This window comes from Dendroctonus ponderosae, unplaced genomic scaffold, assembly GCF_020466585.1.
Source record: "Dendroctonus ponderosae isolate FM_Combo_2020 unplaced genomic scaffold, Dpon_F_20191213v2 Dpon_F_20191213_2, whole genome shotgun sequence".
Classification (NCBI taxonomy): domain Eukaryota; kingdom Metazoa; phylum Arthropoda; class Insecta; order Coleoptera; family Curculionidae; genus Dendroctonus; species Dendroctonus ponderosae.
In genome coordinates this window covers 9,199,692-9,226,921 of record NW_026018165.1, presented here as the reverse complement: position 1 = coordinate 9,226,921, position 27,230 = coordinate 9,199,692, and the positions used below count along the sequence as shown (strand labels likewise).

Here is a 27,230-nt window from a genome sequence, read left to right as displayed (position 1 = left end):
ACGAAAAATCGTCAAATGAGAGGAGAACGAAAAGAAACGAAACGAATATTTCTGACTTTAGGAATAAAAAAGTACCAAACTTTATCAACACTTTAGCACAGGTAAGAAGTATTTCAAGGGCGCAATTAGGGGCTTTTTATAGATACGAATGTGGTTTTGGGGTCGAAGATTGGAAAAAATTCTACATGGAAAATAATAAAAGCTGGTTTTATAGGATTTAGGGAGAAAATGAAACATTGATATTCTGGAAACCGCTTGAGATGTTTCAGCTGTTCGCTGTTTCGCATTTAGACAGTTTATAGTTAAAGAAATGTTAATTAGGCAAATATACTTTTTCTCGTTTTATGGCTCGCCAACGGACAGTGGCTTTAAATTAAAAAACTATGTATCTCAATGTTTTTTCCTCAAATAAAAATAATTCTAGAATCGTTCGTAAATTTGAAATACAATTCTGAGTTTTTCCTACAATGCACCGTATTTTTAAACCATGGTTCTATTGATCCTGTCTGGGCACGTACATCGAAAAACATTCTGCAAGGAATATGAGGAGTAAATTGTTAGATACTTGAATAAATAAAAATAAAACCCAAGAGTTTATTTATCTTCCAAATTGAGCGAATAATTCAAACATAACTTTCATATCTAAATTTTTTATCAGGAAATATTTTCGATTCAAAGTTGAAAAGCAAACTACCATTAATTTTTCATGAGGAATCATCAAATGCATCCTTGTGATTTTTATTACATTTATAGATAATTATACTCAAAAAAATTATAATTCTATCTTTTTTTATATATCAAGTTTATGGCTGTCCACGTTTATAATATCAAAGCGTTTGTACAACTCAACACTGAATGTATATTGGAAGTTTGGCTTAAAGATCTACATATTGATGGAAGTATACTGAAGAACGCCAAGTCGCTATTAGCTACCTTGAACGTAACCGATGCCTTTATGAGTGTACTTAAAAGTAATTCTCTTAACCAACATAAAACAAAAGTTGCCGCATTTTCGTTCGGAATTACAATGGAAACTGTATTGGTTGCACAGGGTCCGCTATCTGTCGAAGTAAGTACTTATTCCTAAACATTCCTAAAACTCGTTTCTTATAACAATTCCAAAATGACTAGAAGTTGGTGGTAGTACCATAAATATTTCCATATCAACTTTAAACTGGACTCATAAAATTGCCAATCGTTTCTAATTAACCGACTCTCTATATATTTTTTTAGAAATTGGAAATCAAAATGTCTCACAGCAAAGCCTCAATTAAAAATGGATTTTATCAGTTGCTACATGGACCGGATGAAAAATATAGAACAGTAATAGAATCTTTGCCAACTGCAATTAATTCGGATCAAAGCTGGAGCCCGTATTCTACAAGGACTTTTGAGAGTAAAAGTTTTGCTGAACTTCAACAATACCTTCAACAAAATCTGGAGCCCACTGATCCAAATCCAAATAACGATTTTTTGAAATACATTTTGCCAATTGTTCCAAAGGTATTTTATAATTAGTAACTATCAGTTAAAGTATATTTGTTGATTCAAACATTTTAGAATTTCTCTCTGCAAATAGATGATACTTCATTTAAAGGATATAATACAAGTGAGGACATTGAAGGTACGGCTGCTTTAAAGTCACTATCGATGAATTATAGATCTGTATCCCCTGCTACAACAAACGGGATGTTGTTTAATTTTTATTTGAACGATTTCGCTTTGTATAATAACCACGAAAAAGTCGCCGAATTGAAAAACGTCAGCATAGATGCAAAGGTATTCTAAGTACAATAATACTGCTTTGCTTATTAACTACGTTAAATTAACCATGTGAAGGAATTTTTGCTTGTATGTGCGACGGTTTCCGTTTTACCGCTCTTATGATGTTGTCTCTTTTAGTTTAAAAATGACGTATTGAATATTTACCTGCAACAAAACAGTTTGTTAATAACATACAATCACTCCGTGATCTTTAATTGGATAAAGCGCAATTTATGGATGCCCCAATCGAAACGCCAAGGAAACAAACAAACACAGCCAGGAAAAACTGATTATTTAATACAATACTACATGTTGGAAGAACTGTTGAAAAACATCTCCATCAATTTTTGCGCAGAACTTTCTAATGTTGTTTTTGTGGTCATATTAAAGGCAGGTCTCTCATCGTCCATTGGAGTTAATCGACTTCGTCTGATGCTAGATCAAGTTCAGGAACGCAAAAGTATGTTTCCATAATAATTTGAACTAAATAGAGAATTAAATAAAGATAATACATATTCAAGGTGTTTCTAAATATTGACACAAACCGAAGGAATTAGTCAGCTTTTTATGATTAAAAAGACTCCGTTTCGGGTGTTGCACTTTCAAGGCAAAAAACTGTTAAAATGTTTTGTTTCAGCTCCTGAAATTGTTATTTGGGGCAATTATGTGCGTTTTTTATTTACATAATTTGGTGTACCAAAAAGGTTGTGGATTCTACAGGGAGATGTTTTTTTAGAAGTTACTGCCTTTTTTGGCAATTGTAAAGAAATGTTCACCTCTTGAGGTTTTTTTTTTGTTTTTTAACCTCTTGTGGGTTTTTGAATTTTTAGTTTTTTGCTTTTAATAGCAGTAAACACTTAATCTTACTAATTTGTCAACTTAAACAAATTATTAGCTTCTTTATCAGTGAGTCTACTAAACTAACTCTGGTCCAAAAGGCCGCTGACGCGTACAAGGCAAGAGAGAACAGACAGTTTAAGGAAAAAATGGACATTTAATTTTATAATTTGCAATTCACAAGTGATACATGCCAAAAAAATACAGATTAATAAGAAAATGACCCTCCAAAAACCACCCTGTAGATTCTCAATACCATAGGACATTCCAATATAAACGATAAAATAAGGTAAAGAAAAACCTTCCGTTTGTGCAGTATAATTATAAACACCTTATAGTGATTATAAAGTTCATCACTGGTTGAATGTACGTATTTTTACTCATTTTTAAGGTACTAAGTATGATTCCCTCCTAGCTAATGTACTTCTTGGTGATAGACACTGGCAATCTGAGCTCCTCATTGAGTCTCTGTGTTGGTCTTTTAAAGAGTGGAATTATAGCAGTAATATATCAAAGGTGTGCTATATGTTTTATTATTAAATACTCTATTAGAGGAATTTAAAACAAATGTACGTATTATAAATATTTCTTAGGTCATGCATCTATGGGACACTCCAGTATATGTAGGAATGAGCCTGATCAAGTTTTGTACGTCTGAAAACAAAGAATTCAAGCTGTATGCTATGTTAGACACTGTACAATTAGAATGGTCTGCAAAACTGGCTGATTACATATTACTAGCATTGAAGTAAGTTTTTTAAAAACCGCAAATTTGTTTTGATACAAGTTATTTTTTGCAGTTTTATTAGGAGTTATGAGATTCAATTTAAAACTATTTTAAATTCGCAACCATCAAAACCCCAAAGCAAGTCTAAAATAATCACAAGTGTTGTTATTTATCATTTCGATTGCTTTTTCCAGTCTCAACATAATGGTAAGCGCTAATTTTAAATATATTTGAATCACTCTTAGTAGCTCCAATTAATAGAGAATTCTTCAGAATATTTTGTGTCACGATTGGATACGGTTAATCTGGATAATCAAGGCAATCTATGGACTTTCAAGCTTGATGAGTTGAAGATATTTACCTTGTTCAACACAGGAGGTTATTATACTTGTATCCGAACTGAGGATATTATAAAACACAAAGTTTATGTAAAAAATGCAGAACTAGAATTTTCAAAAACTGACGACAGTCTAGAATATAACATATCGTTAAGTGAAAATAATAGAGTTTATTGGTCTACTAATTTTCATTTAAAATGTTTACTTCTCTACAGGTAAAAGTAGTTTATTGCTCATTATATAATTATGTTTCAACTCGTTATCTCTTTTAGAGACTTGCAAGAATTTATTAAACAAATTACGGAATCCTCGGACAAATTAAAGAAAAAACCAGTGATAGTGGATTATTCTACATTGCCTGCCAAAGTAATAAATTTCACAATTTGTAGGAAATTTGAACTTCATATTGATATTAGTAAGGACCATAACATGAAAATTGTTTTGGGTGAGATCTGCCGTATTTTCACATTAACATATTTTTAATAATCTTCCGAATAATTACATTTGCAGATGAATTATTATTTTCAAATAGCTCTCACGCTTCCCAGGAGCGCAAAAAAACCAATCATATCTTAAAGACACTTACCGTAGCGATTGATGGCGCAGATATTTTCGAACTAAAAGGAATTTTAATGAAGCGCTTATTTAAAGACCAATTGCAAGCGCAAAAGTTTCTTTTCGATAAAAAGATGGCTGGACTATCAGAAGGATTCAACGATTGTAGTTATTTACTGGAAATTGATGCTTTTAAGGTAAGTGAATAAGTATTGTGTGAGATTTAAAGATATATTTTTTTCATACTTTCAGGCTGTATTTCCTCATGAACATAATTATGCTGAAGCTGTACAGAATCAATTTTTATCGATTGTTAAATGGTTAAAAATTATACATAAAGATACTTTACGTACCAAAACATGTCCGCCAGACTGGTTTGTAAAAGTAAGTATTACGACTACTTTTTTTACCACCAGTATTTGAATTGAAAGATTAACATCAGTTAAAACCTTTCTATTATTTGGAAGACATTTGCATTTTTTAGGTAAAAGACTTTCTTTTTGAAATGAGTGATGATCCATTTGAAATCAAATTACGAGATAATTTTGAATTACTGGAAGACGAGTTTAGTGAGAGCCTAAAGAGGCAAAAAGTATTGAAAGAGAAAGTAAGCATTGTGAAATTTGAGGATGGTAAAGTTTTTCCAGCAACATTGAATTTAGATTGCAGAACTGTTAAAGACGCATCTACACATGCCAGCGGGAAAAGTGGAAGAACTATATGCAACTTTGAAAAAAAGAAATGCGGATATTTACATTCAAAGATCAAAATTGATGTATCAAGCAGCCCCTCAACGGACCAGATTGTTTGCTTGGAACATGACCAATATTGAATGCTCGGTAATATATTTTTTTATTAAATTGTTAATTATCGCCTTGTCTTGTGCAATACTTTTTACAACTTTTAAGGATTTTAATTATAGGTAATGATGGAAAATTATGATGTAGTCCATATTTCTGAATACTTATTACTCATAAACTTGATGATAAGCTTAGACAAAGATAGTCCATTGCCAGACGTAGATCTGGAATTTTCAACATCCTTCTGCAGAGACATCATTCTGGGTTGTGAAGAATGGAAATTTCAGTTAAGAGACTTTCCGCAGCCATTGCTAGAGATCAAGAAAATTTATTTATTTGGAAAACTCGGTGTGGCGGAACAAGTAGCTCCCAAAAGAGGTAATAGTTTTATTTGTCTTGAGGAATATTTCTCTTTCTCTGGCGATTATTTAAGCGAATGGAGTATTTATGTACTGGTATATTTGAAGTAATAACTTTACAACATACACATTCGCTTAGTTTTTAAGGTACTCTGGAAATTGATGTGTATATGTTAGCGAGCGTCTTCGTCTTCCAATGCCAAACGAATCGAGAGTGTCCATTATTAAACCAATAATATTGAAAATCCAATCCATTGCAGTTGACATAGCGTCGTCCAGTAGAGACAGATTTTGAGACTTTCTTATTGTCGATAATCCCTGAAAATTAGTGTTTGAGATTAAAGTTCATTCCCTATTGAGGAAAACAGTCAATAGCTTCGTAAATTTCAGTGATTTAAATTAATTATCTTATGGTTCTTTATTATCACGAATTTATTTTACTACCAAACATATTTACTTCGGATGTAATTATTGTATTATTTTCGTATGGAAATGGATGCATCCTTAGAATGATTTCAGTAACTACGAACTTTTCGGAATATATTTGGAGGCACTTAATTTTGTTTCCAACTACAAATCGAGCGCTAACTCATAAACATATTGTAATTGCGCTAATTACAGCCGGTTATTAAAAATGTGCGTTTTCGATTTCAAGCCATTTTAATGTAGTTCTAAGCGGAATATTTCACTAAGTCCTCTTGAACCGCTTCCATAAATATCTTGTTATAATAGTGGCGTTTGCGTGATTACACATTGCTTCTTTAATAATTTACAACGCATTAAATAGTGGCTTTTCTATGAGAATAGTGTCTTGTTGCGACAACTAATTTTTCTTCCGTTGAATAGGCGAAACCTGAAAACAATTTAAAGAAAGTCACATTTCATTATCATTTATTCGCTAGATTAATAATTGCAAACAGTTTTGCGATTGATCGATTTTATGTGAATTGTATTCTCATTCAAGGAGGTCTTGGAATCTGCTGAATTATTTTCCAAGCTTCCTGGGCCGCTTTAATAATCATATCAGCTTGATTAAACTGTGGAATTGGTGGAATTGCAGGTACTGATGGTATTTGAGGAAGGGCCGTTCTTTTGACCTAAAATTGAGCAAATGAAGTTGTTTTTACAGATTAGCTTCTGCGGAACTGTACATACCTTGCTTCTTGCAAACTTATTGACCATTTAATTATTTTTTCTTTACACTGATACAGAACATGCTGGCGTGTTAGTTTCCCGATAGATCCAATGTTATTAGATGATATCAATCACATTTAATTAAAATATACCTACACAATATGTCCACATTTTTAGAACTATCAATATACGCATGCAAATCCCGTGTTAAATTGCCTCCAAACTACCTACCATTAAAAAGAATTCAAAATCAAATCTATTCCTGGATTTCAGTCTTTTATTGTCTCTATTTATTAATCAAAGTTAGAAAATAGAGATAATAAATGACTGAAACCCAGGAATAGATTTTATTTTGAATTGAAACACAGTCAGGAAAGTATATACAATTAAAAGAATGGCACGGAACAAGTCACCCGATGGATTCTTTAACATTTCCCTAAAATAGTCTTGAAGTTTGGTAGCATCTGTTTGTTAAAAACTATTTAAAATACTAACTAACTTATTATTTTTACATTTATTGTATCCCGCCAAGTATTATTTATTATAAGAAATCAAATTTAACTTGTAAATGTCATACATTTATCGTTTAATTTATTTTGTAAATAAATTATGTATTATCTACACTATAGATGCCCATGCATTGGATTACAGCAAACTTCAAAACAAATAAATGTATATTTCTTTGTTACAAGCCATAATTGCTTGCAATAAATATCTTACCCGTTCTTCATTGTCGCTATTTTCGCCACAAATACCGTATTGAGCGCTACTAACAATTGCCAAGACAAGCAAAATAGGTCCAAAATACATGTTAGACCAAGAGCGTAAAAGCCTCTGCTTAACTAACTAGAATATAATTATGAAACTGGACGCGCGATATCGAATCGTAATTTTATAAATGGTCAGGAAATGCCATATCTTCAATCTTTATTGCTGCTACCTGATGTACTTATTATATCATTTGCAAAGGCATGATGATATTTGTCACTGGACATGGCATTCAACCAATAATAACTTAATTGTTACGTCTGTTTAATTTGGTCATCTTAACAATCAATAAATTTGATTTTAGTATAAATTAGTACCTAATTCATACTTAAATGTTGCATTCAAGGTGGTCCAAAAAGTTGAAATATTTTAATTGTTTTCTATTTAGCGGTCTGAAAGTGTTTATTTTGATTTAAAACATCGATAAAAGGGAAATATATTGAAATGCGAAAACGGACAGAAAAACATCGCTTTGTTAGGATTTTTTTATTCGAAAGTGGCATTCTTGACTTGCACCTCCTTGTTCCAATTTGCCTTTTATTATTAGACTCTTCTATAAACCGATTATAGAGGTTTTTGCGAATAAAAGGCAGGCAACTAATTAGGGATGTTTTTAGCCACAAGGACTGTGATGGTAGATTTGGGCGATTCCTTTGAACCGTTCGAAGTGGAAAGAGGAATGCAACCGCTAAAGTTTTATTACGATTTAAACTGCGAAATCGAATCCTTTAGCTACGCATTTGGGCCTTGTTGGGAGCCGGTTATCGCGCAGTGTAATTTAAGTGAGCATTACTTAGTGTACCTTATTTTACTTTGTAGTTATTTATTGCTACAGAAATACCGCATTTGCAAAGTATGAATTTAAGGTTTCAACCAAATCAGTGCCCCCTCAAGAGACCCTTCGCCTCCTCTGCCTTTCTGGGACAAAATGAGGCTTCTCATGCACGGAAGGCTAACTATGCTAGTTCAAAAAATGCAGGTGCTTCTTCATGCTTCTTTGGATCCGTACAATACCACTGAAGAAATGGCTTTGACATGGGAAAAAGTAATTATGGACTGGACCAATGGCAAGCATTGCTAAAAAACTAAGAAACTATTTTATTAATAAACTCTCCGATTTTCAGCTAAGATTGTGTTTAAAGGCGACCTTAACATTTTCGTACGTACTGCCTCGAAATACGACGACGTCCAATTGCTTAAGCTACCAAATTTGAATCTTATTCTCGGTTTTCATTGGGTTTGCTTGGCCGATCCTAACGACCATCACAACGTTATTTATTGTGCCCCGGATAAAATTCCTGAATATTCGAGCAACCAGGTAGGTAACATTGAAGTAAAACTCGAACTAACACTTGTTGATCGGGTTCTTTATAGGTTCATGACTCATTTAGAGCGTTTCGCTCCCAGAGCCTCAATATGAGCATTGTTTTGGAAACCGTTCCCGGTTCCGATCAATTTAACAATTGCCCGATTCTTTTACTTTATGGAAGCACTTTACGATGGATTGAAAGTTTGAAACTTATATTGTCAGGTATAAATATATTTTTCCAATAAACGGAGTAGAAAGTTAGATCCCTCAAGATCTAATGTTTAATTGGCATAAATTCAGGAGTGACCAGACCAACAAGGAGGGGCAAGATTTTTGGAAATTTGAAACCGAAGAAAACACAGTTGAGTCGCCATTACAAAAAAATAAACCTTCTGATTGGTTTACATAAATTTCAAGTTTGCTACTGGATGTCATTTGCCATGCATCGTGGGTGCGAAATGTTTGGTGGAAGATTAGCATCTAGTTCCGGTAATTATTATAAACTTTTTATTCTTTTCACATGATATAGCAGGCATATCAGTCACTGATATCACAAATATTGCTTAATATATTCAGATAATCAATTTTAAATTACATATTTATAATGGTATAAGCGCAATTTATTTTGATGTGGTTTTGTTGATTTTTTAGAGCATTCTCTTACGTTAGTTACCACTGATGACGGTCTAACACATAGAGCTAAAGCCGAATGGTCCATAGTGTACATGAACTCAGAACTCGCTGATTCGGAAATTTGGCTTAAAAGCGCGCTGCAAGATGAATCTGAGTTCGAAACTTCACGATTACAACCTATTGAGAAAACGTATTGCCTCTCAGTTGCAAAAGTATGTTATTAATTTAAATTATAAAAATGGATCATCAAAATTTGATTGTTTGCTTAAGGTATCTTATGGTAGAGAAGCTGTTTTGCCGAATCAGTCGATCGCAGATCGCATTAAAGATACTCCCACTCATCGATTGGTGGTTTATGACTTGAGAGGAGCCTGGACGAAAAGCAATAGAAACGTTGCCTTGGCTTTATTTGATACGTTTATGAAAACAACGGTAAATATAATCATACATCGCTTTGATTCTAAATGATATTCCACGCTTCTGAACGATTAATATGAATTTTAATCTCCCATAATTGTATGTGTGTTATTGTCGTTTTCAGCGAATGAAGAAAAACTTATCTACAGAAGCTTTAAAGGGTTTCAGGAAAGATACAAATACAACGCCGATGAAAAAACGCGGTGCTGATCCCACCAGTACACCACCAAATAACGCAGTTCAAGTAATTGTTTCAGGTTTCATGTGCACTTAAAATACTGATATGATTTTAATTTTAATGTAGAGTATTCAAGCGGCTTCTGCAGTCCAGGATACTCCCTCACCTATCAGTAAACTACAATCGGGACATGCAGCAAACATGCTACAGCAATTGATTGCGGAAGTAGACAATAATTCTATAGTATACAGTGATGATTTATCAGCTGTATCAAGGCAGCAACACTTACAAGGAGTCCAAGCTTGCCAAGGGGACGATGTTATTCACAAAAATTGGCAAAGTATGATTGTTTCTTCTTTAAAGCGTTTGAGCTGCTAATCTAAAATATTCTGTTATTAGTTTCCCTTGTGAATGCTCAAGTTCTACTCAAAGGCTGTGAAACTAATGGATATATAATTCTGAGTGCGGCTAAAGCGGAAATTTTGCAAAGAGCCCATAGGCCGGCTTGGAAGGATAGAACTCTCGTATCAAAAACCACTTGGACGGGACTCTTGGAATGCATGCAGTATTATGCTACAGTGAACGCCGGAGAAAATGACCCAAATGGTACATGCCAAATATAAAAAAATATTATTCTGATTAAATGTTAATATTTAACAGAAAATATCATGTGGCTGACTGTGGATAATATCCAGGAAAAAGAGTCGGCAGAAATATCGGAACCATCAGAGGTTCCCAACATGGTAGGCAGTGGCGTTTCAGTGGGAGCAGTAGTTAGTGATACTGTAGGGCCCAGCACATCTAGACAAGTACGTATTATTTTTGCAATATCAATATTTTGTTTAGGAGCCTTTAATTTAATGAAATTGGTATGTTGCAGTTGCAAAGAATTGTTTCCAGATGTAAGTGCGAATTTTATTATGCGAGCTATGGAGATATAAGTGTCGATCCCGAAGGTAAGAAAAATTGATTGAATTGCAGGGTGTCTCAGTTTTGGTTATTGGAATTTAAAAAATGGATAAAACTCTTAAAAGGCCTTAGTTCAGCTAACAAGCATTTTAAGTCTTTGTTTTGTCTACATTTTTTGTTTGTAAGACGAACAATGTACCTCAACTATTAATTTTTAATTAAATTTATTTTAGGAATAGGTGAAATTCCATCACCACCACAGGAGGATGTAAGCCTTTGGGATAGTAGAGAATCTGGAGTAGATGCTTTTACGCTGATGCATTATGATTTAGATGTTTGCACTAATTCACTACAGGTAACTAAATGGCAAAACCACAAAATTCATCTGTAAGCAGAATAATTAAAATTATAGTAACATTTTTAAATCACTTTTAGTATGGAATGCTTCTTGATATAATCAACAACCTTCTGTTATACGTTGAACCGCACCGAAAAGAGGCTTTAGAAAAACTAGCCAGAATGCGTTTCCAGTTGCAATTGCACAGCGTGGAAGATCAGCGAAGACCCATTCAAGAGAAGCAGACAATTGTGCGAAATACTATAAACAAGCTGAGACGTTTAGAGAAAGATACTTACATGTTAAATAAAGCTTTAGATGACGATCCGGATGATAAGGACTTAAGAGTAGAACTTGAGAGATTGGAAAGATTGGTAACTAAATCACATTGAGATGTTAGTTTGTTTTAGTAGTTATTTGTAGATGCACGACTGTAAAATGAATTTGAATGCACAAAGTGAAGAACTAGATATGATGATTTCATGTTACAAAGAAACCCAACTGTTGGCAAATTCCAGAATGGCAACAACTAGAAGTGATAAACCGTTAACGATAGTGAGAGCGAACGAAATCTGTTTCAAACACGCCCAATGGAGGCTTACTGAAGCAGATGGCCAAATTGGTATTGCTGATTTGGTATTAAGTAACTTTTTGTAAGTTTTATTTCGTTTGTTTTCAGCGGATAAAAATCTCACTTTGATTTTTCAGGTATACAAAGAACTCAAAGTCTGATGATTCAGTAGAACATTTACTGGAATTAGGGTATCTCAGGATGACTAATTTATTACCCAATGAAATTTATAAGGAAATTCTTTGCCCAACAGAAATTCAATTTGATATGCCCATTGAGCATAAAGTAAGTTCTCAGCTTATTATTCATGAATGAATGTGTAATTTGATCAATTTGCCTCTTTTTAGAAGGTGTTGAGAATATTTTGCAGAGAAAAACCACCTGTAGGTGGTATATCCGTTAAAGAGCATTTCGAAATCAACTTAGTACCCTTGACTATTGGTAAGTAATTAATTAAACATTTTGGTCTCTTCGTTAAAGTAGAATACAACTTGTTAATTTTAATGCAAGATTTTATTCAATCAGTGCACCTATTTCTAAATAAATACAAAAGAAAAACAGTGTAATAAAAGGTGAAAAATATATGAATTGAAAATGGAAAAAAATGTATTATTTTCGATAAATTGCAGGTTTAACGAAGAAGTTTTACAACACCATGATGAAGTTTTGCTTCCCTGAAAGGGATACTGAGGTTTTGGATTACAACGATAGAGCCAGTGAAGACGGCGATTCTGAACTTCAGAAATCCAAAAAAGGAAAATCTAAGAAAAGCCGAGATTCAAACTTCTATGTTCATATTGATGATGTAGAAAAAATGAAGGTACTTTCCCTTAATAAGTGCAGAAGAATGAGAATATTGGAAGCATAAATAGCCAATCTAATAACATCCACAAAAGATGTGAACTTTTAAATTGTATGCTCATTTTAGGAAAGAGCAGAGAAAAATAAATTGTTTGTGTTTACAAAAATACCCGAAGTGCCTGTTAAAGTCAGTTACAAAGGAAACAAGGAAAAGAACTTAGAGGATCTTAGAGATGTGTCTATTGTTATCCCCACTTTAGAATATCACAACATGACTTGGACTTGGCTGGACTTGCTGATTGCGATTCGAAATGATACCAAGAAAGTTATCTTATCTCAGGTAATTTTTTACATAGCTAATTTAAAACTGACCAGGTGAAAAGAGCGAAAACTTTAAAAAAAGTTTAATCGCTCCTAGTAGAGTATCCTACTTTAAAAGACCGTTTTAGGCCATTAAACAAAAATTGCAAATCAAAAGAAACACCGGCACTTCCGAAGACAGTTCTGCGCCCCAAGAAGAAGATAAAGCGAAAATGTTGCTTGGTTCTAGACACGTAAGTTTTTTACTCCGATTTGTTCTAAACTCTAATGACACACTTCCTAATTTTCATGCTTACAGGGTAAATCAAGGAATTTTGGGGAAAAGGTAACACACACTACACTAACACCAATACAAGAATTGAATTAAGTATGTATATTTTCTAACTCTGATTTCCAGCAAATAATCATAACACAAAACAAATTATTATTTTAAATATTTACCTACAAGGGTGTTTGGTAAGAGTGAGCATTTCCTGTAGGGGGTACATATAGTTTCAGATACAATTTGTAAATATATCATATCCCGAAGATGCTTAGTTTCTGATGTACAGGGTGTTGATAAAAAAACGTAACAATTCCAGTCCACTCCAATTATTTGTCCGCTTAAAAGCGCATGTAAAATATTTCTATTGGTAACTCGATACCGCCATTCAATACATCGATTTAAATTTTCTTTATTCAGCTCCAGTTAAATCTAAAACTTAGATTTTTATTGCAAACATACCTACATTAGTAGCGTTCAAATGTTGGAAATGCTGCTTAAAATATTCCAATCGGTTTCTGTATTGTCAATAAATTAATTCTTTTAGTATTTGTACTGTCGATTTTAATCTATGGGATGTCGGTATGCGGTTTATTAAAGGAGTTTTTTCAAAATTACTTGTGCTACAATGTCCAATAAGGAGCGTGACAATTTAGCAAACACTTTGTATAAAATTGTGACAACACACTAAAGAAAATATAGGGCAGTATACGCGATTAATACATGCAAACACCATACAAATCAATACAGGTTTATGCGAAACAGTTCACACCAATTTAATCTAATTGATCAGATACAGTATGTCTACTTCTATTTTTTTATTGCAATCATCTAGAAACGTTTTTTATTATTAAATTCAAAGAATAATACTTTCCTCATAACACGTGGTGCTGCATGGCCTAAAACCGAAAATGCAACAATTAACTATAATTAAGCAAAAAGTGCATTTTCTGTGAGAAAGATATAACTTTAGATCTACCATAAATAATTAGTTTTAACAATTTTTTGTAACCTATAATTTTTCAATTTTATTACAAAGTTTAATTTCGATAATGAACATTCAAGTCTTGATGTCTAGCTAAAAATATAGATTTTGTATGCAATACACTAATTTTAAATGGAATATTTTCAATACTATATATTAATGTCTGATTTCCTTTTAGGCACCAGAGAATAAAAGTATACGAAAAGGACTCTCGGAAGTTTTTAAACTGTGACAATAATCCAGGCGTTCCTAGGTTTACATCTGATGAATTTAAGATATATTTTCATATTTCTTTATTGCTAACTGTGTTGTAAACGCGTAAGTCTTATTCTTATTGTTCTCTTAAGCATAACTTTTGTTTTTCAAGTCACTTAAAAATGCTCTCACTTTCATCAGCTTGTGTGATATTTTTTCCGGTTCAATTTTATGAATTTTTCTAGTTTTGTTATAGCTTTTATTGTCCGTCATTTATGACTAATGGTTTATACGTTTTATAATATATAAGTTTTATAATTATAATATTACTTATAATAAATTAACAATAATTTTTTGAAACTTTGAGTTGTTTATGATTTATAAATAAATTGCAGTACTTTTAATTATAAAAATAAACCAAAAAGTTAAAAATCCTGACAACATTGCCAGTTGAACGTTTTTCGAAATGGGGTATTTGAACTACTGCGGTGAGTGCGATCGGTGAGTGAAAATATGTTTTTTCGGATGTTCATGGAACTCCAAAGCAGAGTGCGAAGAGAAGAGATCAAAATTCAGGAATAAGGTGGGTTTTTTGTCTTGATTTAGAAATATATGCTTTGAATTCCTAGATAATTTCTTGAAAATTTTAAATTAATCATCACTGTCGCTTTTATTATTGCTTTGATTATATAACATTATTAATTGCTTTCTTGTTAAAAGAAATACGAGAAAAGCGCAGGAAGTAAAGAATTTGAAGGAAACCAATTCAATGTACTTTAATAATATTAAAATAACGCGTTTAACACAGAAACATATTATTTCGTGCTGTGAATAAATGTGCACACAATGCACGCACTTTGATATTCATGAGCGAATAAGCATGTGCGTTTATTTCAGAACGTGCCCCTGTTATTGTCATTTTGGCAGTTTTGGCACATAACAAACTGCACAGTTATTTGAAGATTTGCCAAAATCTCCCATTTTATTGTCCAATTTTCAATTTTCTAGTTAGTTACGTTTTGGTTGTTTATTTGCCTAAAATCTAACATGGACTTCAGCTAAATGATCATTTGTCCAAGTTGATAATGTTGTTCCAGATTGAAAAAGATCATTCGTAAATATTTGGAAAGTTTTTGACATGTGCATGACAAATGGGTCCAACTATGGCTGCTAAACAGCAGGATGAATTTTTAGAAATAGAAAATTGGGAAGAAATTGATGAGACTGATGTAAGATCCCATTTTTCATTCTTCAATGGTTCTTGATTATTATCCAATCTTCACAGAAAATTTCGTTCTATCTAAATAAAAAATTGAGTTTTTAGGTTATTAGAAAGTATTATTTTTTAATTTTTAGGTTCTTGATAGAAAATTTAAAGAATTAATAATGCCCAGTTTAGAGGACAAACGGTATGTACAATTTGCTTGTTAACCTACTTACATTTTTTTATTTCATAATTTCTTAAAGACAGCAATTTGCTTCAATATGTAATTTAGCTTCTGACCACATGAAAAAGCATGCTGAAACTATCGATTTCTTTCTTTTTTAACTTTTGGGTATATTATTTTTTTAGTACCAATTTATTTTAGTATAAATGGTATCATAGAAAGTGGTCCAATCAAAGTGACTTTAACAGGTGATGATGCATTAAGATCTCAATATGTACCTACTGAGCCTGCAGTTAAGATACTGAAGAGGCCGATGAAAAAGAATCAGCTTTCGACAGACATCAAGAAAGCTGTACCGAAAAAGACTTTGCAACAACGAGAACAGGAATATGCCGAGGCTAGATTAAGAATATTAGGAGAAGCTAGTTCAGACAAACCAGAAGAAAGGTAATAATTTTTTAATAGAGCATCATTAGTTCATATTTTACCTAAAACAGCCAGCAAATTTCTTTTGGTATTACGGATCAAAATTCAAAAACGACTATAAATTTTACAGTATTATTTAAGTACTTAGCTAAACTTCAGGAGGATTTTTGAATGATTTTAACAAGAGTTTTCAATGTACAGAATGTTGTAATCAAATACCCTGTGATGAATAATTAACAAAAGGCTGGACGAATGCTTTAAGTTGTGTTAAGAAGCTAGAAATATCACCCATAAAATGCCCATGATAAGAATAAATTGGGATCATTGCATTTAGCAAGACAATGTTTACTGTGTACAATGTTACTTGTGTACTATATTATTTCTAAACTAACTTATTTGCCATCCATCATTTCATTGTTTATTTTTTTAATGAAGTAAAATTTGCAATGTAATAAATAGATAAATGCAGTATATTATATAATTGTAAATATATAATGACTATGTCTTTTCAGGCTATCTATAGTAAAGTCCAAACATCCAGAGATATGTAATGTAGTAAGAATGCCAAAGGGACCTGATGGAACTAAAGGTTTTAAAAATGCTCGAAGATAGTAAAAACTGTATTTATTTTTTGTTATGTAGATAAGTAAAATGATTTTTCCTTTAATTTTAAAGACCATTCAACTTTACCCAATTATTTCTTTAGTAAACTTGAACTAGCACACGTGGTTTGTTGAGTTTAAAAAGCCTCATTTCTTTTTCCTTGATTTAAAGAGCGGATTTGGGTTGGATTGTTATTATATGATTTGTTCTATTTAAGCGTTATATGGATAGTGTGATTGTCTTGTAAAAAGCTAAGCTGTTCATCTACTGAGAATTTTATATTTTTTTAGGAGTCGAAGTAGCTTTTGCACAATTAAACATTGGGAATGCAATGATAATACATAGACATTATTTTAGTACAGCATGACATTTAATGTCTAAGATAAGATGAATTTATATAATTTATCACTAACATTTATCATCACTTACGTTTATTAAATGTCCAAGTTAGCGCTCTAATCAAAAGCTTCAGGCTTCATATACATTTACTGGATATATTTTACTTTTTGCGCTATTTTGTTCTCGAAGTCATTATTTGGAATCGTTTTCTATTGAACCCTTCTTAACCATTCTGCGGAACATTATAGTTCCGTTACTGCCTGTTTATATGAATAGTTTTGTACATATTTTAGTAAAACTCGGTAAACAAATTTGAGAATTTATTGTAAAATATTTAGGTAATAATGATTAAAGTTAACCTAGATCAAATGTCTGGTTATTTTTATCAGGTGGTTGGAATAAGAGAAACACGTAATAATGTTCAGTCATTTTGTCTTAAACATATACTCTAGCAAACCAAATATGTTTATACTGTTAGCAGCAGGTTGTTTGAGTTCTTTTTTATATTTCGTCGGTCTCTGGTCGGAATGTCGTAAGTCTTCGTAACCCTTTCCTATCACCATAACCCGTTGAGCTTCTCTTTCTAAACTGATTTGTATCATTTGCTTATTCAAAACGGGCACAACTAAATTGAATTTAGCTATTTTCTTATTTAGTTGATCGACTACTTGTTTATAGTTGTATACTTTTTCACTCCATTCAATATTGTCCTCCACTGAAAGAGGATAAGAACCAAAATACTGCCTTTCCGAAAATAAGCTTTTTCGGAGCGACGTAGCTTCCTCACGAATTTCCTTTTGGAGTAAAATCCATTCAGGAGTAAACCCATTTTCAATTAGAACCTATAGAATAGCCATGAAAGCTTTTCTTACCTATTTGCAATTGCTTACCTCATTTAACTTGTGGGTTGTAAAATCTACGTAGGGATTTCTATTTTGATGATCTGGTAATGGTTTTCCACTATTTTTTAAATTACTGAACTCTCCACGTGACATCGACTCTTGTATTAAATCTTCTACCAACCTGTCGAATCCGTATCTGAAAAAGCACAAATTTATCTTTATTATACATATACAGAGTGTTTATGATTATTATGTAAAATCGACAGGAGGCATGTATTTTATGACTAAAAGTTTGTAATTTTTGGTAAACATTGCAAGATTTTCCTAGTTTTTTGTCACCCTTGCGATCTCATCTTTCTGATATTTGAGACTGAATTTTGGAATCTAGATCACGTTAGGATTAGTATCGTGCAGTGCTGCAGAGACAAAAGGAAAAAAATCCTTCTGAAATTGATGCGGTGTGGTTCCTTAAAATATACCATCGATTTTTACGTTTTGTTTTGCAATCTACCGTTTTCGAGAGAAATAAGTAAAACAGTTTTCTGTTTTTTACGGCGGATGCGCGCTAAATATAAGTATGTTGTTTCTGCTAAGTTTAACAGTTTGAATTTGAAATCGTTGCTTTTAATGTTAAGAGTTAAAAATCTTCCAACACTGTGAAGTTATCAAGGAAAAAAAACTGAGAAACAATTGAAACTATATGCACATAACACCGTATAACAATTAATATTTTAAACTTATAAAAATCACAGTGAAAATACTTTATTGTGGCGCTAAAATATTTTGTTTTCAAGGCATTTTCCATGTCTACGAGAAAGCTGCCAGAGGTACGCATAAAATCATGCAAGAAAACATATATGAATAATCCTACTATATAACTTTACTTTGTTTTGATTTTGTGTTTTAGAGGCATTTTGTCCATTAAAGCATGTTCACCAGCGGACACTTTTCCCATGCGATGATTGTACAGGTTTTCAGACGCTTGCATGGCTCTCATTTTTGTATACTGTTTTTCTCTTTGATAGGGATTTCCTGATCCCACTCCACCATAGCTCAAATATTGCCTATGTTGAGGAGCTGTGTGCTAAAATCGACGTTAATTAATAAAGGTAAGTGAATGAAATACCATATTTACTCAGACAACAATTTATTGAAATTATTAACTACTTACTTAAATCTAGGAATCTTGGATTGCTCATTTCAATGCCCCTGTAATGGTTTATTGGTGAGTGAAAACGCTCTGTGCAAATGGTTTTAATTGGTGCAATGGTGCAAGTTTTTATACGTAAACATCTTTGCAATTCCGTACTTTGATTAAACAAATTTTAAAATATTTCAAACCAAAAAACTAAGCAATATTTGCATAGGAAAGGGTCTTTTGTATATGACGCCTTTAACTATAAATACGCGAATTCCTAGCCGAGGGTTTTTAGGAAATGCTGTAAGAAATATATCTTGAGGCTTCTCGGTTCCATCCCCTTTAGAAAACAATTTTTGGGGTATGGTTAAAATAACATTTTGAATTAATTTTACTCTTAGAATTACCTCTCAAAAACATTCGCATTATAAAGAATTGTAGCATTTTTCTGGTGCAACATAGAGTTAGCATGAAAGTGCAGTGATCAATTTGTAGCTTTTTGTTACAAGTGAAGCGAACATTTTATTCTAGAATTCAGGATTCAAAAGGACTATTCAAATGATACGGACTATATAAACCGTCCTATTAGTACCTTAATGTCCTGTTCTTGTACAATAGCTTCATCAACAACATCCACTTCTTTGGATTTTCTGTGCATGAGTGTTCTAAAGGCATTGTCAATCTAAATAGAATTTAACTTTCACATTTAGTTTATCTTGTACATGCTTTTAACATACTTCATGGAATTTATCAGCATTGGCTTCTTCTGTACCACTATCTGGATGGAATCTCTTTACCAGTTGCAGATAAGCGATTCGAATCTGTTCCTGATCACTTCTCTCGTCAATTTCAAGGGTTTTAAAGCATTTCTATAAATTGTTTTGTAGTGTTAATTCTGTAAAGATATTTTAAATGTTACCTTGTATTCTTTTTCATGAAAAAACTTGCTATAATGAACTACTACATTATTTTGTATTTTTAATGGACAGATACGAAGGGAATTGAGTTTCGAAGCAATTAAAGCCATTTGTACATAATCAGGCCTTATATCACTTTGCCTTTTGCACTTTGTAAATATACACGATTTCTATTTTTATTATCTTATTGTCTAATGCGCAATGTTAAATTTTTTTGCTAACCTTTTATGTTCTTCGCAAGGCTATCAAATTTTACCCAAAGCAGAAAAGATACTCTACAAAATTTAATGCAAAATAACTGTTAATTTTTTAAAAAATTATTTTGATTGTTTATACGAGAAATAATCTGGAATGTCACGGCACACAGTTCCATGTTGCCAAATGTTAATCCACATTTATCCAGAATAGTTCATTTGATTTATCTATAGTAGGAACAATGGCTAAGCATTTGTTTATTGTCGATTTTGCGCAGTGCTAGTGTGATAGCAAGGGGCATACACCCACAGTTTGCAGGAGTTTTCAAAGATTGATTCTGGATTGAAATTTAGTGCCTTTTATCGGAATATCCAGTTTTCCGCTGTTTGTGAGGTAAGTGACCATACTTGGAATATCATAAATATGTAAATTTCATTGCTTATAAGGTTATATTGATTATATTATCCTCTATTAAGGGGTTTCTGGATATACCCAACTAGCTCCCGCATGAAACCGCATTAGCTGCTTATTATCTCAAGCAGGGATTAATATTATTGACTGAAATGCATCGATTTATGCTCAGTTAAAAACATTTATCACCAGTTTGGATATCGATAACAATCTAATATGTTTACCGAGAGTATGGACTCATTCCAGAGGATTTATTGCTCATTTAAAAATAGAATACTTTACATTTCCTTGCTATTTGTATTCCCAAATGTTTCATGGAAAAATGAATAGGAACAGGTCTGCGATGTATGAAATGACAATAACGTTTATATTTGCGTTAAGTTTTCTTTTATAGCTCTGGTTTTTGACCATATAGGTCTATAGACAAGCTGTCTGACAACAAAAAACTAATCCGTTAAGCATTGATTTATTGTGTAAAAATAATAGAAGTTTGATCGTCGTTGTCGTTTATTTTTCCGCTTCAAAAATTAATTTTTCACTTTTCCTTACTTTCACTTTGCGTCTGTAGATTATTCAGAATGTTTACTTTTCTTTCTTTTCTTCTGAATTATTTGGATTATCTTAATACAGTATAACCTCGATAATTCGGACTAATTATTGGAAGGGCAAATTTGGATTTTCGAATTGTTCGGATTCGCAATTTTTTTCAATGTTACATTTATTAAAATTTCTTTATTTTTACTGTAATTGTTTACTAAATTGAAAATTTCTTAGGTAAAAGATATGCATACATTAAAAGAGCAACTGTGTACTGTATGTATTACATACATAATACATAATAAGTCGATATAAAAAATAGTGACTTTAGTGGTCTAGGATCTCTTTGCTCTGCCTTAAAAGCCCATTTTTTCCTTTCTTTTAAAGCTAAAATATGTTGCTCCGATTCAAGATTTTCCAAGGCCCATTTTATGCATATCTCGACATCTTTGACTGCCTCTCTGTGAGAAATACGTTGGACTCTACGTCTTCATCCGTTTCAATTAATAGCTTCCTAATATATAAAATTCCTGCCAATTTGGTTTAGCAATCCAATTCTGTAACGCAATTTATTTGTTTGAATCCCATGTTGATCCATGGGTTGCCCAGTAGGTGGCAAAAATATTGCAATCATTTCTGCCTAACATTAGAAGAGCCTTTGCATGTAAATTCAGCTCTCGCACCTTTTTTTTACGAACTGCAGGCACAAAATCTGTATACTTTTATAGATATGCCTAATGCTAACAATTTCAACAATGTAATTGTCTCCTTGCTCATTTTTCTTCTTGGGTCTGATGCCTCAGATTGAACAATTTCATTTCCCCAACTTTTTGTTCGAAGCAGTTCTTTGAATTGCTCTACGGTTTGGTCGTCACTGAATAATTGTTCGCCTGTGATGGATATAGTTGTCCATATCGGATTTAACATTTATCAACTTCCAGCACTATCTTTAAAATTTCTGTTATCGGACGTTTGATTATAAAAAAATTGGGCCTTTTCCCTTAAATTTTCTCCCGACTTTGGAGGACAAACATTTTGGAAGTAAAGGAGAATCTGTCTCGACCGGTACGTTCGGGGTTCTAAAATGTGTTAAAAACTTTTTTTAAAGTTCCAATAACACTGTTTAAAGAAATTTTTGTTTTTAGATTCTAATATTACCCAAAATAACCAAAATCGCTTTGTGCTTATTTATTGCAAAATAATTCGCTGTGATTGGAGTGATGGATATCAACCACCATTTCGACCGAATTCTTCAAAGTTTTTACTGAATGCGCATGGTTGATTAAATTTTTTAATTCTTGCATTCGAAACGTTTTGAATCTATAATAAAAAATAGAGCCTTAAAACTATTCTATTATGACGCAACATTACAGGACACATAAAGTACATTTGACTAGATTTTATATTTTATAGTTAAACTAATGAGGGGCGTCAAACCGCAAGCAATCTCAGTTACAGCAATGCGCTTAATCATTTTTCCCTGATATCAAGTTAGGAAGCAGGCCGAAGTCGGAAGTTTTAAATTATTAACAATTTCTCGCATATTATCAAAACGAAAAAAAATCACGGTTAATTCAATCATATTATTCAGTTTATAATTAAATTGTTTATACCTGCGCATGTGTCTGAAATTTACTGCCCATCAAAAGACAACAATCAAACAGACGCTCATCCGTACATTTTCAATTATTCAATACAGTAGGAAATAAATTTATCGCAGGTGGTGAATTAATAAGATGGCAGACATTGAGGAGCAGCAAGTCACCACTCCTGAGGACGTGGACAAAGAGCCAGAGTCAAACTATAAGCCGCCTCCTGAAAAAACGATTTCAGAGCTTCTGGAGATCGATCAAGAGGATGAAAGTTTGCGGAAATACAAGGAGACATTACTGGGACAAGCGCAAATTGGTCCCATTATTGTGGGTAAGTGTGCTGACCATTTTCTAATGAAAAAATCCATTACCTAATTGGATTTACACGGATCAAAGTGCAAACTTATCAATTTTCCTTCCTTGTAAAGATCGGGCGTAATAACTAGTTTTATTTCTTACTTAATTTAACATTTTTTTTCAGAACCGGACAATCCAAAAAAAGTGATTGTGAAGAGATTAGTATTAATTCCCGTGGATAGGCCCGAATTATCTTTGGATCTAACAGGCGATATTTCGAGATTGAAACAAGAAACTTTTGTCATTAAAGAAGGTGTTTCTTACAAGATCAGGATTGAGTTCTTTGTGCAGCGGGAAATTGTACATGGACTGAAATATGTACAGAAAACTAGTAAAATGGGTATAACAGGTAATTACGGTGTATTTCTGCACTTAATTATTTGAATTATTGGTTAGGACCTTGCATTTTATTATGCATCAATTAGTAACAGTCTCTTTGCTAGTACTACTACGTTTTTACTTAATTTAATGAAATCGCTCCTAAGACGATGATTCAATCACATTCGGCAGTTGCTAAACGAGTAAAGTTAAAAAATGCATTGGAAAATGAAATTCGATTTGGATAAAAATAAATTATTTGCATAGATTCCTTATCTCGTCATTTGAAATTCTTATCATTTGCTGTGATAAGTGCGTTGTTTATTAAGTACATGGCATGTACAAATAAAGACCTGCCTCAGTATGATTCACAAAGACGCCCGAAATGCGATAACTTTTAATATTCATCGAAGCGCGATTACTGTATAATTTATCACGTGTACCAACACCAAATAGTTTTGGTTGTTTCGAAAATACATGCAGTTGAATGTTGGAATATATCTAGATACAAATAATAATTATTTATACAAATAAGTAACTTTCTTAAAATGCCAAAGCCATTCAATCTAAACATATTTGTAAATATTTTGGAGAATTGTTTTAGAAGTATTTTTGCTCTTGATTATATAGAGATGTTACAGCAAATAATAGAGTTTTTAAAACTTTTATAATACATTAAAATAATTGATTTTTCCAGTCGATAAAATGACCCATATGGTTGGTTCTTACGCCCCTAAAACCGAAATCCAATCCTACACTACACCTGCAGAAGATGCGCCTTCCGGTATGTTGGCTCGAGGTTCCTACACCGTTCATTCTCTATTCACTGACGATGACAAGAATGAACACTTGAAATGGGAATGGACCTTCGAGATCAAGAAGGACTGGAAGGACTAGACGATATTCTGCTTTGATGCTTTTTTTAGGTAAGATTAGTATATAATTTTTTTTAAATTGTTGAATGTTTATAACTGCAATCTAGTTCAAGCTATTGACCATCGTTTGAATGATTTTTTTTCACTGGAACAATACTTTAAGGCCCCTGAGAGAACGCAGATTTTTGACCTAATCTTGATTTTATACCTAATTTTGAAATATTGCGTGATTATTCTAATTCTGGTATTTTCAATTTTTCAATTTCAATATTTCAATTTTCATGATAATTTTCGTAATATTTAAAATTCCTATATTAAGCCAATCTATTTTTCCGTTAAAATATAAATAGGCCAGTTGAAATAAAAGTTCTATTATGGAGTTAGAATTATTTCGTATCAAAAAACGCTAAGCGTAGAAACTTGGAATCAAGAGCAAACCAACTGCAATATTTGAAAAACTGCTCCTAGTAGGAAAAGACAGAATCAACCAACTACATATTTTTGTCATTAAATGCATGCTTTGATGATTTCAGATTTGGTGGCAAAATAAAGCAATAGGTGATCAAAAGTATTAAAATCAACAATATTAGAATAAGTTTTACCGCTAGCCTTTTTACCAATTTTTATAGGCATTATACCTGTAGTTATTTACATCAAATTTTCGACATTTTTTAATAACGATTACTCCTAAATGTAATCAATACGTATTATTCTGCCTATTTATTGTGTGTCCATATATGTTAACACTTTAGACAAATTTGAAGGTAGTATAACAGATCATTTATACTCTTGAAATTCTAAAGCACCATGGATGCCTTTCCTTCTCAGGTATTATGATTGTCAATCAAGATATTTTTATAGAAATAAGTGTGCATGTTCGAGCATTTACCAGGGTTACTAGGGTAGTTAACTCTTAAGTATGATACTTGTATGGGTCTTTGTATTATCTTCAAATTTTCATAAATTAATCAGCCAAAAAAAACTTCCGCTCGGTAATATTTGCCAAAGTGTTTAATTTTTGTTTTATATTTGCAGTGTTGAGGTTAGTTGAAATAATGTTTAACGATCTTATTGTTTAAAATACTTATTGTGGTTTTGTTTTGCTTCATAATATTTGCAATGGTGTATTACCAAATTATGTTTTAAGGAATAAAATCAATTTATTTAAGTATTCGACAATTTGTTTATTTTTTGTTTGGTGATATATTATAATTCATAATATTTTAGTATACCTAAACCTGTCCTTTATTCCGTTCATCGGTCGTTGATTGGTGTGCAACTAACATGTTTTTATCGTTTGTCTATTTTTTTTACCCAATTTTTGGTAGTTGGTACGGCCAAAATAAACGGCAATTAATATTTTCTAACAAAACTTTGAACGAATACAAGAAATTCAGGAAAATATCCTCTTGCAATATTCTTCTGTATTCAATAAGTCATTACATTATTTTTTGGCAACTACAGGTAATGAAGTATACACATTTTTATCCATTTGCCCCATGTTTTTCAGTTGGAATTTTGCATTTTATTTACACATTTAGCTTACAGATAATCTTGTAAATTCCACCGTCACTATTTACGCTAAGAATACCGTTCAAGAATCAGATGTCGTTTGTTTCTATTTGCTGAAATATCTGAGTTTGTTCTAAAAACAACAAATAAACAATAATGAAGATAACATTTATATTTGTAAACATCGTAGACACATTAGTACATACAACAAAAATATCTTATTAAAACCTTAGGCCTTCGAGGCGAACTTGCTATTTTAATTTTTTGGCACTAAATATATCTGTTTGTTGTTAAATGCGATATATAAAAACATGTTTCTATTCTGTATGTTATTTAAAATATACAAAATTCATAAACTTTATTTAATACCAAATTAATCGATTTATTATATAAATAGATGTAATAATAAAACATTTATAATAAACACACTTACGCTTATATCACACAAAAATATATACAGTCACACATTATTCACGTGCATTGCTATATCGACGCGATGCTGTAAAACATTTGTATACAAAAACAGATTTTTTAACTTTGCAGCATCCTGTCGATTTCTGATGCAATGCACAGTCTAACTGGAAAACGTCGAATTTTTACGATAAATTATATACAGGGGTTTTAAATAAATTATGGCCAGTATAGTTTTTCTTAATCATTAACAATTTTGATCGACAATATTGTATCTTAGCTACAACATCTTTTATTCATATTTGTTAAGAATTAGCAGTAAAATTATAAGTACTAATATAATAAGTAAGGCACATTGACAATCGCATGGGACATTTTGAGCGTGTTTCTGCTACTCTACATATGTTGTTATAGAGATTCAAAACCCGATATATCTGACCCCTGAAAAAGAAAAAAAATATTTCAATAGAGAGAATGCTTCTAATTCAACATGCTTACCCTGTCTGGTTTATACAAATGGGTATGTGGTAGCAAAAACGTCGATCCCAAATCGCGCTCAGCCATTGTATTTGCCTCCTAAGTAATTAGAAATCATGTTAAAATATGATTCTTCTTTTTGACTAACATTCATTTTTGTATTAAATGTGTATAAACTCACATCATTTTGGTTCAGTGACTTGAATGATTTTGTGTCATATTCACTCCTGGTGAAGGACTTCATTGGAGGAGGTATGGTCGTTTCGTCATATGATCTGGATTCCGAAACAGTACTGAAACATGCCAGATATAAATTAACATTAATTTAGATGCTTACAGCAACAAAAAGGTATATATTACATACACACTGACAGATCGTTATGTACAGGTAAACACGTGAAAGTAAACTGAGTTTTGTAAGTTCGTCTTGCACACATCTTTATTCCTGGATGGTTTTCAACAGGTTTTATTTTTGAGTAGTAGTTCTAATAATTGTGCCTCATTAAACGTTCAAGTCGTGCAATATTTAAAATTGCAGATAAGTTCTATATTGTTAAGGCGGATTCATTTTTTTACAAACTTCTTTTTGGGTATTTCGCCTCAAAAATTGATTGATTGATAAATAGTGCTCCTATTTCGTAATAAGAACGAATTATTTATCAAAAAGTAATCAAGAACTATCACCTAGAGGG

The 27,230-nt window shown here is 32.2% G+C and overlaps 5 protein-coding genes across 7 annotated transcripts in view; 3 read left to right on the top strand and 2 right to left on the bottom strand.

Annotated features, from left to right (window-relative positions):
* The window catches only part of LOC109533304 (protein KIAA0100), a gene marked incomplete in the record, with an annotated part of 15,320 nt that extends 795 nt beyond the window's left edge, over window positions 1-14,525 (top strand). The window contains 37 exon segments of one of the 3 annotated variants that reach the window (XM_048663543.1): window positions 1-101; window positions 803-1,069; window positions 1,234-1,503; window positions 1,561-1,779; window positions 1,903-2,224; window positions 2,993-3,117; window positions 3,195-3,349; window positions 3,402-3,535; window positions 3,590-3,881; window positions 3,939-4,111; window positions 4,177-4,418; window positions 4,474-4,605; window positions 4,706-4,828; window positions 4,884-5,060; window positions 5,144-5,399; window positions 7,900-8,064; window positions 8,149-8,349; window positions 8,407-8,600; window positions 8,657-8,813; window positions 8,892-9,080; window positions 9,243-9,436; window positions 9,495-9,656; window positions 9,766-9,885; window positions 9,946-10,159; window positions 10,219-10,425; window positions 10,480-10,628; window positions 10,700-10,775; window positions 10,962-11,083; window positions 11,164-11,439; window positions 11,489-11,718; window positions 11,774-11,921; window positions 11,984-12,077; window positions 12,266-12,456; window positions 12,565-12,777; window positions 12,887-12,991; window positions 13,057-13,083; window positions 14,184-14,525. In XM_048663543.1, the coding sequence (XP_048519500.1) occupies window positions 1-101; window positions 803-1,069; window positions 1,234-1,503; window positions 1,561-1,779; window positions 1,903-2,224; window positions 2,993-3,117; window positions 3,195-3,349; window positions 3,402-3,535; window positions 3,590-3,881; window positions 3,939-4,111; window positions 4,177-4,418; window positions 4,474-4,605; window positions 4,706-4,828; window positions 4,884-5,060; window positions 5,144-5,399; window positions 7,900-8,064; window positions 8,149-8,349; window positions 8,407-8,600; window positions 8,657-8,813; window positions 8,892-9,080; window positions 9,243-9,436; window positions 9,495-9,656; window positions 9,766-9,885; window positions 9,946-10,159; window positions 10,219-10,425; window positions 10,480-10,628; window positions 10,700-10,775; window positions 10,962-11,083; window positions 11,164-11,439; window positions 11,489-11,718; window positions 11,774-11,921; window positions 11,984-12,077; window positions 12,266-12,456; window positions 12,565-12,777; window positions 12,887-12,991; window positions 13,057-13,083; window positions 14,184-14,237 (6,476 nt within the window). 3 annotated transcript variants of the gene reach the window in all.
* Window positions 14,526-15,109: 584 nt separating this feature from the next.
* LOC109533317 (SUZ domain-containing protein 1) lies at window positions 15,110-17,325 on the top strand. The gene is made up of 4 exons (XM_019898611.2): window positions 15,110-15,429; window positions 15,557-15,609; window positions 15,790-16,035; window positions 16,527-17,325. The coding sequence occupies exons 1-4, from the start codon at window positions 15,352-15,354 to the stop codon at window positions 16,624-16,626; spliced, it is 477 nt and encodes a 158-aa protein (XP_019754170.1). The 5' UTR covers window positions 15,110-15,351; the 3' UTR covers window positions 16,627-17,325.
* A 46-nt stretch (window positions 17,326-17,371) lies between these two features.
* Window positions 17,372-20,218, bottom strand: LOC109533315 (dnaJ homolog subfamily C member 28). Its single transcript, XM_019898609.2, has 6 exons — window positions 19,856-20,218; window positions 19,674-19,805; window positions 19,529-19,618; window positions 18,683-18,882; window positions 17,847-17,994; window positions 17,372-17,798 (listed from the first exon to the last, which is right to left on the bottom strand). The coding sequence occupies exons 1-6, from the start codon at window positions 19,961-19,963 to the stop codon at window positions 17,382-17,384; spliced, it is 1,095 nt and encodes a 364-aa protein (XP_019754168.1). The 5' UTR covers window positions 19,964-20,218; the 3' UTR covers window positions 17,372-17,381.
* Window positions 20,219-20,305: 87 nt separating this feature from the next.
* On the top strand, window positions 20,306-25,309 carry LOC109533316 (rho GDP-dissociation inhibitor 2). Its single transcript, XM_019898610.2, has 5 exons — window positions 20,306-20,441; window positions 22,717-22,919; window positions 23,070-23,294; window positions 23,961-24,189; window positions 24,672-25,309. The coding sequence occupies exons 2-4, from the start codon at window positions 22,733-22,735 to the stop codon at window positions 24,158-24,160; spliced, it is 612 nt and encodes a 203-aa protein (XP_019754169.1). The 5' UTR covers window positions 20,306-20,441; window positions 22,717-22,732; the 3' UTR covers window positions 24,161-24,189; window positions 24,672-25,309.
* Window positions 25,310-26,191: 882 nt separating this feature from the next.
* LOC109533314 overlaps window positions 26,192-27,230 on the bottom strand; it is a 70,657-nt gene continuing 69,618 nt past the window's right edge. The window contains 3 exon segments of the mRNA XM_019898607.2: window positions 26,192-26,502; window positions 26,560-26,637; window positions 26,720-26,831. Of these exon segments, the coding sequence (XP_019754166.2) occupies window positions 26,470-26,502; window positions 26,560-26,637; window positions 26,720-26,831 (223 nt within the window). The 3' untranslated portion in view covers window positions 26,192-26,469.